Source organism: Mytilus trossulus, chromosome 1 (assembly GCF_036588685.1).
Source record: "Mytilus trossulus isolate FHL-02 chromosome 1, PNRI_Mtr1.1.1.hap1, whole genome shotgun sequence".
Taxonomy (NCBI): domain Eukaryota; kingdom Metazoa; phylum Mollusca; class Bivalvia; order Mytilida; family Mytilidae; genus Mytilus; species Mytilus trossulus.
Window position 1 is genome coordinate 10,864,551 of NC_086373.1, and position 12,745 is coordinate 10,877,295.

General features: G+C 33.9%; 1 protein-coding gene across 1 annotated transcript; it reads right to left on the reverse strand.

Annotated features, from left to right (window-relative positions):
* Positions 1-913: 913 nt before the first annotated feature.
* Positions 914-12,325, reverse strand: LOC134706657 (uncharacterized). Its single transcript, XM_063565787.1, has 5 exons — positions 12,209-12,325; positions 7,675-7,816; positions 2,663-2,743; positions 2,001-2,107; positions 914-1,364 (listed from the first exon to the last, which is right to left on the reverse strand). The coding sequence occupies exons 2-5, from the start codon at positions 7,745-7,747 to the stop codon at positions 1,119-1,121; spliced, it is 507 nt and encodes a 168-aa protein (XP_063421857.1). The 5' UTR covers positions 7,748-7,816; positions 12,209-12,325; the 3' UTR covers positions 914-1,118.
* Between the last annotated feature and the right edge of the window lie 420 nt (positions 12,326-12,745).

The following is a 12,745-nucleotide window of genomic DNA, read 5'->3' on the forward strand; positions in this document are numbered from 1 at the left end:
TATTAAAAACACAATTTTAGATATCTACGAAGATAGTCTTGGTCAACGATCTTTCATTTATATTTGTGCGAGTTGTACAGTTAATGACAATTGAATGATCTTGAATGAATCTGTTGATCTTGTTCACTATATCAGCCTCTCTATAGGTTCGATTGTGGAATATGTATTTATAATAGAGAACTTATGGATAACTTATATTACTTAAGAGACCGTCCGTGTTTAATAGGGCTGTGTAGCCTTTTAAGATCGTTAAAAGCTTCCATCATCATCAATACTTAAGAATTAGTATGATTATAATACAAATAAATGATATAAATTCAGCATCCACATATGACAATGGAATTTTCAATAATTTATTTTGAAGATTTTTTTATCATTTACACGGAATGCATACGAAATATAATTGTACTAGAGCTACTGCAACCCGAAGACAAAGTTGATCACAATATAATTAAGCTATAGAGGTATTAATTGTCTGAATTTTAATCAGATTGAGTTGACCATAGTAGACTGCTTTCGTCGTTAAGTTTTCAGGATTACTGTTTTCCTTAACATTTCTATGTAGTTGGCTTTACAACGTGGAGGCGCATGCTTTCGTGTGACGTGTTCAGACGACCCCAACTCAAAAAATGTTTACCAAAAAAAGTTAAAAAAAATTGTAAACTAGCATGTTCGGACTTTAATATGCAATGCCATGTAATGTTTGTAGGTAGATTTCCACCCATAATCAGTCAATCAATCAATTATCTTATACCTTGTTTTGTAATGTCGTTTATAGAACCAAGACACTGAAACATTACACATTGTGTGTCTTGGTTATACCTGCACTATTGGAGATTGGTTATTGCATTTTTTGTTTTCGCTATGACCATGCCATTTTTCTTCTCTATATAAAGAAAGATAACTCCGATGATCTTGTAAAAAGCATTTATTATTACAACTTACAATTATTAATGCCGCCCAATTCTCTTTGTAAAATGTCCCCAAATGCATATAAAAAAGAACACATATGTCATGTATAATTCTTGATTCAATGCTTTAATTTTGTCCTGACGTTCACATGTGTATATTGATTTAGTGCTTGTGTTTGTCCTAACGTTCGCATGGGTAATATTGGTTTAGTGCTTGTGTTTGTCCTCGTGTTTATGTTCAGCTGTAGGATTCTGGTGAGGTTTATGTCGACATATTATGACAGGTATGTCGGCATGGTGCATTATGTACTCGCTATTGCTTCCCATGATCGTACGTCGTACAGTTCCATGACCTCTGGCACCACACACTATCATTGCAGCGTTTCTTTCATGGGCCACTTTGATTGCATTTTCACCGGCCTTTCCAGCAGTTATAAAAACTTCCCCTTTCATCTGAAATTATTTTAAACAAGAAAATTTTTATTTCAATAGTTTCTTTATTTGGCCGATAAAGGTGATCATATAATATCGAATGAGGGCCACATTCTTTGTTTCAAAGATTTACTTTTAACAAAAAATGCAACATGACTCAAAACGGCTGCTCACACATGGATAAGACAGCACGATTAACAACCTCAAGAACAATAAATCATACTTCAAATTATCCTCCCATATATATTGCGGCTGTGCAATTTGTGTATATACTTTATTCTTATAATATTATTTAAAGTAAAAAAAAAACCCAATGTATACAAGTTGAAGCCCCGTCTGTCTAGGGATTGAAGATGTCAATCTTAATAACAAAGCTTGAGTGAACATTTATAAAAACACAGCAAGCAAGCCAACCAAACATTCAACTTACTAGCATTATGATAACAGCTTTAAGTAAAGTGTGTGGTATTAAAAAGCTTGTGAACATAGAAACGTGATTTCTAACATCCAAATGGCCAATACTGTCCTGTCTCCTGTTTTTTTTATTAAGAAATTCCTAAATGGTTGTTAAAGCACTCGTAAAAACAACAGAAATATGTCACTTGGTGAATCGATGTAAATTGTGAACTATGATAATGATTAATATGTTAGACTTACTCCTTCTTTAGCTAGCTTTATCTTAAGTTCTTCAGCATGCTCTTTGTGTGAATCAATATCTCTTTGGAGTTGTGAAGCCAGCTCGGCAGAATCAGCCGTCCCAAATGCTACAGAAAAACAACCAAGAGATATTTATGAATATCTGATGGTAAATGTTTTAAGAGATTTATTATAATTTTCGATTTTTTAAAATTCAAAGAGCCAACCAAATATCTATTAAAATGACAAAACATTCGTAAATGCCTCAACTTAACTTACACAAAAAAAAAAACAGAAAATAGTAACAATAAGAAAGATTATTATTTACACGAAATTTCCCTACTAAATCTTACGGATCGCACAAATGCACGTATCGTTACGATTTGGTCACTTTTTCAAAACAATTTTACAACCAAAAATGCACTTTTCATTTGTCACATGAAGAATAAAGTAAAGTGGCTTGGTATCATTTCAAAGGACCGGAATCCTTAGTAAACTAAAGAATGATATGAATTATAAATAAAACGCTCTAAAGCACTGTACACACTTGGTAAACTTATACCCTGGCGCTTCTTTTGTAGACGAAACTTGTGAACACAATTCTTATCTCTTGAGATTTTTTTTATAAACATGAATCACTGGTAATGTTCAGGAATCCATCACGTTCATTAAAATTATATTACCATAAATTCCATAGGCATGTCTATCGAAGCAGGTCGCTATTATGACGTAGTCATTGTCTTTTTTTATATGAGACTTGTACCCTGAAAAATAATAAACATTAAATCAAAAGTAAGTGCCCGTGTCTGATGAATAAACAAACATCAAAAGGTATGTAATGAATTCACTACCAATTTGGGCTGAGAGTTTTCTCTCAAATTTGACATTTTTTTTCAGAAAATAAAAAAATAATTTAAAATAATCCACAAGAAATTCCACTGGTTGTCATTTTCTTGGTACAATATATAGGAGTTTAAGCCTTTTCAAGGTCTAAGTTTGAACATATTTGAGTACATACCACCTAAAAATAAGGTTCTACAGGGACGAACAGATACTGAAGTTCATTATACAAGCGTGATTGGTTTCAACTTTAAAGTTTAAAAATTCTGGAAAAAAAGGGGGGGGGGGGCAAAAACGTCCCTTATCATACCTTGTCCTTTATTAACTCATTGTATTCTTGTTAATTTTGTTTAAAATTGTGTTTCAAATAGAACAGATTGTGTTTAGAGAAGAAACATATCCTGTGTTTTTTCATTCAACTATTTCTGAACGTAGTTTAACTGTCACGATATAAACCACCCCAACATTCCAGCAGCACCTTCATACGTAGTACTTATTTGTGATATTCCCGGGCTTGTCTTTTCTATCATGATTTCCTTGATAGAGGGTTGCTGCTCACAAGGAAGCTTTTAAACCAATAAAATTGAGAAAGGAATTCTAAATGGTGAATTTGAAACTAGCCCGTCGTAAGTTTTACGCCATCATGAGTTTGTAGATCATAACTAGACGAATGGACGATAGACGCAAAGTTCGGGAAAAAGTATATACAAACTCGTTTCCATAGCTTCATGCAATTAAATTCGAGATATCAGTGGAAGTTCCGATTATAGGACGACGTGTTTCCAGCTGTAATTTGTAACATGTCCAACCGAAACTTAGGCTTGGGGAGAAAAAATAAAGGCTTTTACATTTGTATATTGATCTAAATATAATAGTCAAACTCAAACCAAGACAGTTTTTACTGATTTAGCGTTAGCACAATTACATAATAACATTATTCACAAATGAAAAAGAAAACCAATAAGAATGCATCTTCAAGTGGAAAATATAGTTAGACAGTTAACAAGTATTTTTTTGCAGAGTTAGACACACAAATGGTTTAGTGTCAACATTGATGCATTACATTTGTCAGCATCTAATATTGTTTTTTTACACACTTATCTAGGTCTGACCTCTTACATAATCCTGGTGATGACACTAATGTGTATGTCTCCAGTTACGTTGAGTGCGTTTTATTGTTATTCCTGTTTTGGGCTGACGACTATGAATTTTATTACTGTTTAGAGCTGACGACTATGAATTTTGTTCCTGTTTAGAGCGGACGACTATGAATTTTGTTCCTGTTTAGAGCGGACGACTATGAATTTTGTTCCTGTTTAGAGCGGACGACTATGAATTTTGTTCCTGTTTAGAGCGGAAGACTATGAATTTTGTTCCTGTTTAGGGCGGACGACTATGAATTTTGTTCCTGTTTAGAGCGGACGACTATGAATTTTGTTCCTGTTTAGAGCGGACGACTATGAATTGTGTTCCTGTTTAGGGCGGACGACTATGAATTTTGTCCCTGTTTAGAGCGGACGACTATGAATTTTGTTCCTGTTTAGAGCGGACGACTATGAATTGTGTTCCTGTTTAGGGCGGACGACTATGAATTTTGTCCCTGTTTAGAGCGGACGACTATGAATTGTGTTCAGTGTAATTGACGTGGACGATCAAAGACTTTTAAAAAGGAAAGAGAAGCCCATTGATATATCTTGCTTAAAAGGATGAAGCAGTTCAAACAAATAAATAAGAAAACGTACCTTTTATAGCTGACTATGCGATATGGGCTTTGATCATTGTTGAAGGCCATATATTTTTCGCCTTTTACATTTAGAGGACTGTCTTGGTGTCTTCAAATTGTCTTTGCAGATGCTGTTCATATCAATTTCAGACTTTTGGACAAAATGAGTTATGTAATGTTTCCTTTCAGACACAAAACATGCAGTAAATAAAAAAAAAAAAGAATCGAGGCATTTTGTTCGTTTCGTGCATTTTACTTTTGTTTAGGTGTATTATAAATTACTTAATGAAATATCAGATTAAAACCCTGCATTAATTACTTTGACAAATAAAATAACAAGCTGTACAAAATGACTCCCGGTTGTAAAACGGAGAGGATTTTATATAAACTACAATTTTGAACTCTTGAACAATGAGCCAAATATTTGTACTTTTGGTAGATGTTATTATTATCTTACCATTTTTAGACGATTTCTGCTACATGTACATATAAAATTTACTCTCAGTAGTTGAATCAACAAATAACGTCGTTTGACATTTTTCTTATTTCAGTTTATTATTTATGGCACTGCAAACTGTCTGTAGATGTATCTTGGGATTGCACAAGGTAATTTTTTTCTCTGACATCTTTTCACTAATTTCATGGACGTTGGGTGTTTACTGATTGAGAATTATAGTTTATCGTTGATTATCTCAACGAGATTGATTTTCTCGCTTGAGCTGGTACAGCGAAAGTGAGAAAAGCAATCGAGTTGAGATGACCAATGATAATCTGTTTACCGCTATTTTACCTATGACGACGTTGTCAATTTCAATGTCAATTTCGTTAGCAACGCCACGTGGCCTCCTTAGTTTCTAGCGATAATTTTTCCATATCAAGCGAGAAGCATGATATGAAAATTATCACAAAAAAGATCAAAGGAAAAATGCAAAAAATAGTGATTATAAGTCTTAAATGCATGATTTGTTATCAGTTGTTATTGACTTGAAACTACCTGTCAGTAACTACGAGACTCTCAGAGCTGTATTTAATGTCTTTTTGTTGTGGGAATGTATAAGTATCCGTCTTATAATTAGCAACATTTTATTTTCAATTTTTAAGAGGACAATTGAGGATCGAAATAAACACATAACAATACAGAAACATGCATTCGTAATCCTCCGGAAACTCATTTACCATCGTAGCCGCATGTACAAACTCCATTTGCTTTTTTCTCTCCAAAAAATGAATTCACTGTCAGAAACCTGTAATGTCCACTAGCTTTTAAGTAAAATTGACAAAAGTTGATTCTTTCAAATTATCGGCTTTCTTACAAATGTTGCGAAACACTTATCATACCTCCATGACAAATATGTTGTTGTCTCAGCAGATAAAGCCCCAAACAACATCGTTTTTGTGTGTAAAAAACTCATAACATTTACTGATTGATAAACGAATTAGGTATGGACAATTTACTTGGAAACTCAACATATACCCTAACGACACTTACAAAAGAGGTAATCCTGGATAATCATAGGTCTGTTACTCCACGAAACCTCTTTCTAAATTATTAACATCTATTTTATCAGCAATCGAAGACGGGCGTCAAATTTATTGTGAAACTGCCTATTCTAGAGGTGGCGTGAATCAGATGTGGATACTTAAAAATACCAAAGATATTTTAGAGTACATACAATCTAACTCTCTTTCATCTTGTAGTAGTATTAAAACATTTGATTTTTCTACACTATACACAAGTATTCCACATTCAAAACTAAAAGACAAATTAAAAGAGTTGGTATTGCTTTGTTTCATAAGAAAGAATGGCCAACGTAGATACAAGTATCTTGTCTTAGGGAGGGATAAATCCTACTTTGTAACGGATCACTCTGATTCAAACAAAAAAATCTCTGAAACTGACATTATCAAGATGCTTGATTTCTTGATTGAAAACATATTTGTTACATTCGGAGGACGTGTGTTTCAACAGACTGTCGGCATTCCAATGGGAACAAATTGTGCCCCTCTTCTTGCCGACTTTTTTCTTTATTATTATAAGGCTGAAATCATACAGGAACTATTAAGGAAGAAAGATAAGAAGTCAGCAATATCCTTTAACTCTACTTTCCGCTATATAGATGATGTTCTTTCACTAAATAATTCAAAATTTGGTGACTATGAGATGAAAGATACTACATATACAGTTAAGTCGGCCTCATATCTTGACTTGCATCTAGAAAGTGACAATGAGGGTAGGTTGAATACAAAACTTTACGACAAAAGAGATGATTTCAACTTTCCAATTGTGAACTTTCCAATTTTAAGCAGCAACATTCCAGCAGGACCTGCATACGGGGTATACATCATCCAATTGTTATGATATTCCCGTGCTTGCATTTCCTATCATGATTTTCTTGATAGAGGGTTGCTGCTCACAAAAAAGCTTTTAAACCAAGAGTTCCAAATGGTGAGGTTGAAATCATCCCTTCGTAAATTTTACGGACGCCATCACGATTTGGTTGACCGTTAGGGAATAACTGTTTTACAAATGATATCGGATATGTTCCTAACGTCGTAACTACAATCCCCTTCCCTTTCATGAATGTGACCTACCGAATAATACTATTTACCGGATTTGTTATCACATAAGCAACACGACGGTAGCCACATGTGGAGCAGGGTCTGCTTACCCTTCCGGAGCACCTGAGATCACCCCTAGTTTTTGGTTGGGTTCGTGTTGATTATTCTTTAGTTTTCTATGTTGTGTCATGTGTACTATTGTTAGTCTGTTTGTCTTTTTCACTTTTTGCCATGGCGTTGGCAGTTTATTTTCGATTTATGAGTTTGACTGTCCCTCTGGTATCTTTCGTCCCTCTTTTACAAAGCAAAACAATTTCCTGAGATATGACTGACCTCCTGACTTTCTTATTGTTGATCACATGTCTATCCCATGTACCAATTGCAATGTTTCATTCGTTTCATATTCCTATTTATGTTGCTTTGTAATGGTACTACGGTGGTAAAGACGTTTTGCTAAAGTTTAAAAAATCCATTTAAGTTAATAAAATAAATACAAACACTCCATGTTATTTAACCCTAGCCTTGAGATAAAAAAAAATAGACAAGAAATGTCACCATATTAAATATACTTACAATCAAAAGCTAAATCTGAATGATAGCTCCCATCCATACAAAGCACAACAGTCCGTTCATTCTCACCAGCCATTTTTGTCCTATAGTTGTTTTAAAACAGCTGATCCAGGTATGGTTATATCGTAAATGCGACCTGTGACATCTATGAAAATACAAATGACAAGGCCATAGATATTGATAAAATTCAGGTAATACAGGAATGCATGTTTATATGTACGTATTGATAACGAGATACGAGATCACCAAAGGCATGCACAAGATCACTTAAAATACATCTTTTCTGGTCTGAAAAAACATGTCGAGTAAACATGTTTTGTTCCTTTATTTGAACAGGTTAAGTCACAACTTTAAAAGCTGATAAAGTTCAATAAATAGTCATTTCGTTAAAGTACTGGGATCTTTGCTATCCTATACTACAGTGTAAATATTTTTCGTTAAAATGTGCTTATGAATATGAAAATTAACTGCGAATTTAATTTTAAAAGCAATTTTAAGTTCACAATATATATATGAGTTCAAGGTAAAAGGGAAGATTGACCAAGAAGGATATTTGTTAGATCGAAGTATTATTATCACCTTGTTTTTTTCAATTAAATAGTTACAATCGCAATTATAATACAAGTTTCGTGTGGGTCAAAGACTAAAATGTGTAGTGTTTTGTTTGTTAGTTTAGACGATCAAAGAGCTTGTAATGAATAAATACAAATATACTATCATGAAAAATACATAACATCATCAACTGGGTTTATAGTTGACCGATGGAAAAATAAAATGCAGAAGCCTAACATGACCGAATATAAACATTTATCCTGCAATCAGCCAAACTAGTGTACAAATAACAAGTACACCAATCAAATACATATTTACTCTATTTGTATTTGTACTCCACATCTAAATTGAACAAACGAATGAACGGATAATTTGAATATTTCTTTCTATGTGACTGTTCATTTTGGGGATCCTCTTCGCTGTCCGCGTGAAAATATGTCGATTTTTTTTGTAGATTTTAAAAACAACAAAAACCTTAAAGGTCTCGGCATGTTAATTGCAGGAGAACACAATATAATTATGAATTTTGTCGGGACATGCTCATACAAATACATTTTTATATATTTCGACAATGTACATATATTGTTCACATCGGAAGCAAAATCTTGAGACTGCGAAGTCAGAAATTATTTTGAATAATTAGAAGTTGGTAAAAAGCGTACGCGAAAAGTCGGTGAAATGCACAGCATGATCTACTAATATAACACTTTCTAACACTTTATCTGCTTTTCGTGGTAATTATTTTATTTTCTAGGTATTTCTTGATATTAAATAAAATCTGGACAGTTACGATTGTGTCCGACTCTAATTATGCCCGCGTCACACTGTCCCGATTTTTATAGACAATGGACACCCGAATGCGAAAATTGTAAGTTCGTACGAAGTTGGTCCCGATCTCGTTAAAAATACCAAAAAGTGACCGAAGCAAGTACGACGAATAACGAAGTCTATACGATGGTGCCGAAATTATATACGATAGCAAAAGATGGACATACGAAGGTTAACCGAAGACGGGTATTTAAGCTTCATATCTCAGCCGAAGCCTACAAGGTGGATCACGAAGGCAACACGATGGATTACGTAGGCTACGCGATGGATTACGATGATGGCGCGATGGCCATACGATGTCTAAAATGCGTTCTACCTGTTTTGAACTTTTTTATGATACAAACAGAATTTCGACAACATATCGTTTCTGTACAATTCTGCCATGCATGGCGAGAAATCGATCTTTTTGTCTAATTCTTATAAAACTTAGTTTATTATCCCCTCGCCTACTATATGTAGGTTGCGTGTAGATAAAATTGTTATGGACACTCTAGAACCAAAATGCTCAAAACTTGGTATGGTGTATCTCGTTAAGGATATCTTAAGCGCTATTGACATTAAAGTTCAAAGGTCAAGGTCACAGTGGCAGTTGTATTACAAGGCAATATTACCCTTTTGGACACTCTAAAACCAATATGCTTCAAAAGATTTTAACCCCATTTGATATATTGTTCCTCCTTGTATTAAATGATCTGACATTTTTTATGTTCAAGGTCAAAGGTCAAGGTCATGCAGATGGACTTGTTTTTTCTTTCCTGAAATAGCATAATACACAGGAAATTGGTTGCTCAATTTTTTACCTGCTGGTTATAAAGACAGTATTAAAGGTATTTCCAGTTACTGAATGTTTTGGTTGATTTCTAAAAAAAATAGCTTATGTATCAAATATGCATATTCAATTTACCATTTTCTACATGTTTCATATACAAATATAGTGTCCATATTTGTCCCCAATATGTTACATACGAGGGGATGCCACGCTCGGCATTGCCTTTTTTTAACTGTAAAATGTGAAGACTAGTCTTAATAATCACCCATTATGCCCATGTTTACTGATCTATCCTAAAGGTAAGGTAATGGGTTCGTTGATCCCTTTTATTCAAAAAGAGCTCTTTCCAGGAGAATATCATAGTAATATAGACAAAAGGAAGGATGTGGAGAAAGCAACAAATGCGGCAAAATATGACATATAGAAAACAAAATGGTTATAGAGTAAACATTCGTGTGACAACAACTCAGACGATACATAAAAAAAAGAATAATGAAGAAAAAGTTGGTTTCCCTATATACGTGTATACCTGCAGTGTTGGTGTACGAGGCGCGTTTATGATTTTCATTATGTTACTTGATATGAAAAATTGACAAAAAATAATATTTGACTTGTAAAGGTAAATCCTGAGCATGTAATAGCTGCTCTTCTTGTTCCATTTGAATTAAAAGAAACAACGCTGTCGCCTTTATTGATATCATAGAATCATATGATAGGACTCCATGTTTTGTGAACGTCTTTCTTAATGGAATTTAAGTTAATAGACTTAAATTCAGTTATCGCCGGGGCGACTCACGGATTGTGTTTCATGTTTTAGATTTACCCGACATGAGTGACGTTATATTATGTGACGTCATTTATTCCTTTTTAGAATGTGCATCGCAGCAAGCAAGATGTTTAAATTTTGTAAGCGGTAAACTTGAAAACCCGCCCTCCCACTCCTTTTTATTGAACAAGATACTGCTCTTTTGTATTTATTTTTCAGGTTTTGTCGGTGATAGTGGTGATACAGATTTGACTGATGATGTTAACTCGTTTGCTGTTGAGAAAAGTGACTTTTATTTTTGAACTTTGAGCATCATAAATATATTCCCGTAAATGGCAGAATTCGCTGCATAGAATCTTAATGTTAACTATGAAATTTTAGGTTTTTGGATAATACAGACTACACTTGTGTATCCCACGGTGTTTTCTAAATTTTAAGCACCAGTGTATCCCACGGTGCATTTCATATATATCTATCTTCACATATATCTATCTATCTACCTGGTTGCCATATTATCTTCGGGTAACCGACCATAGATCTATCTACATATACATGGTCTATGGTCTATCTATCTATCTACAACATATCTTAGTATCTATCTACAACATATCTATCTACATGTATATATATATTATATATTATATGAATCTATCATATTATGAATAAAAGCTGTGGCCAGATATCGCCAAACCATATATGTATTTTGTTTTAATGGCACCATCTGAGATAACTGTCGTATTTGACTGACCAGTGCATATTGCGCTTGGCACTTTAAATATATTTTAGCGCGAAAATTAACTTAAATTTAGCTGCCGTCGTAGTTCCATCTTGTCGCCTTCGTACTTTTATTCGATGGCAACACGACGGGATTACGAAGTATTCACGTAATCGTGTTGCCATCATAAGACCTTCGGGTAGCTTTGTGTTTCATTCGTGTAGACATCGTAATGTCAAAACTGCCCAATGGAAACGATGAAAACACGAATGCAATACGATGTTCAAAGATGCATTCCCGGTGACATTTATCCACATCGGACGCACCTTCGGGGATTTTTTAACATGTTAAAAAATTTAGAACCCTTCCCGAAGTTGTCTCCGAAGGCTAGAAAAAGTGGCCGATGGTTCTACGATGGTTAAAGATGGCACTACGAATAGCCCGATATGGATACGATCAGTCCCGATTATGAAAATTTCTATAATCGTGTTGCCATCGGCGTAAAAATCGGGACAGTGTGACGCGGGCATCAATAAATCAAGAATGATGCGCATCATCATTAAACTCAGAGTATTTTCAAATAATTTTTTTTTTTAAAAAGACGTATTTCGTCATTCGTGAACGAAACTATAAAATAAAATTATTTTTTTTCTCGCCCCGACTATTTGTCATTGGATACTATAAATAAGAAGATTGTACAAAACAACTTGTGAACAAGGACAAAACCGTATTTTAAATTAGCTATGAAGGTCAGTGATTGATACTACGTTTTTTTCAAGCATTTAAAAAACTTTAGATAAACGAAACAATTATTAGTTAAAATTCATAAAACAAAAAGTAACATTAACTTAACTATTTAGATTTTAGTCCTACGTTAATTATGAAATACTATTATTTATGTGCTGACCTGTTAGTTTATTTGAATCTGTCGGAGCATCAAGTGTCTTCTACATAAGCATACTATTTATTATACGACAAAAACAGTTATCATGTGTTTTAAATGTGCATAATACACAAAAACGAGGAAGGAAAACGATACTCCGGAAATATATTATCCAAATGTAAATGGCATCGACATAAATAGCCACATTTCATTAGTATATCCTTACACATAATACTTATAAACAATATTAATAAATGTGTAATGCTACTCATCGACTTTTTTACAAACACTCTTCTAAATACTTCACTTTTATCAGCTGTTAATGTTCGATTGAAATCTATATTCTTCACAACACTTGTTTCACTGAACTAGTGCATTTTTATTAAGGAGTTAGCTTTGGCCCACCCCGGGTGTGAGATTTTTATGCATTGGTGGCCGTTGGCTGTTATCTGCTCCTTGGTTGGGTTGTTGTCTCTTTGGCATATTCCTCACCATTCTTAAATTTACTTTAACAATCCATGAACATCGTTAGATCTTACTTTCATCTCGAGAATAAATTGA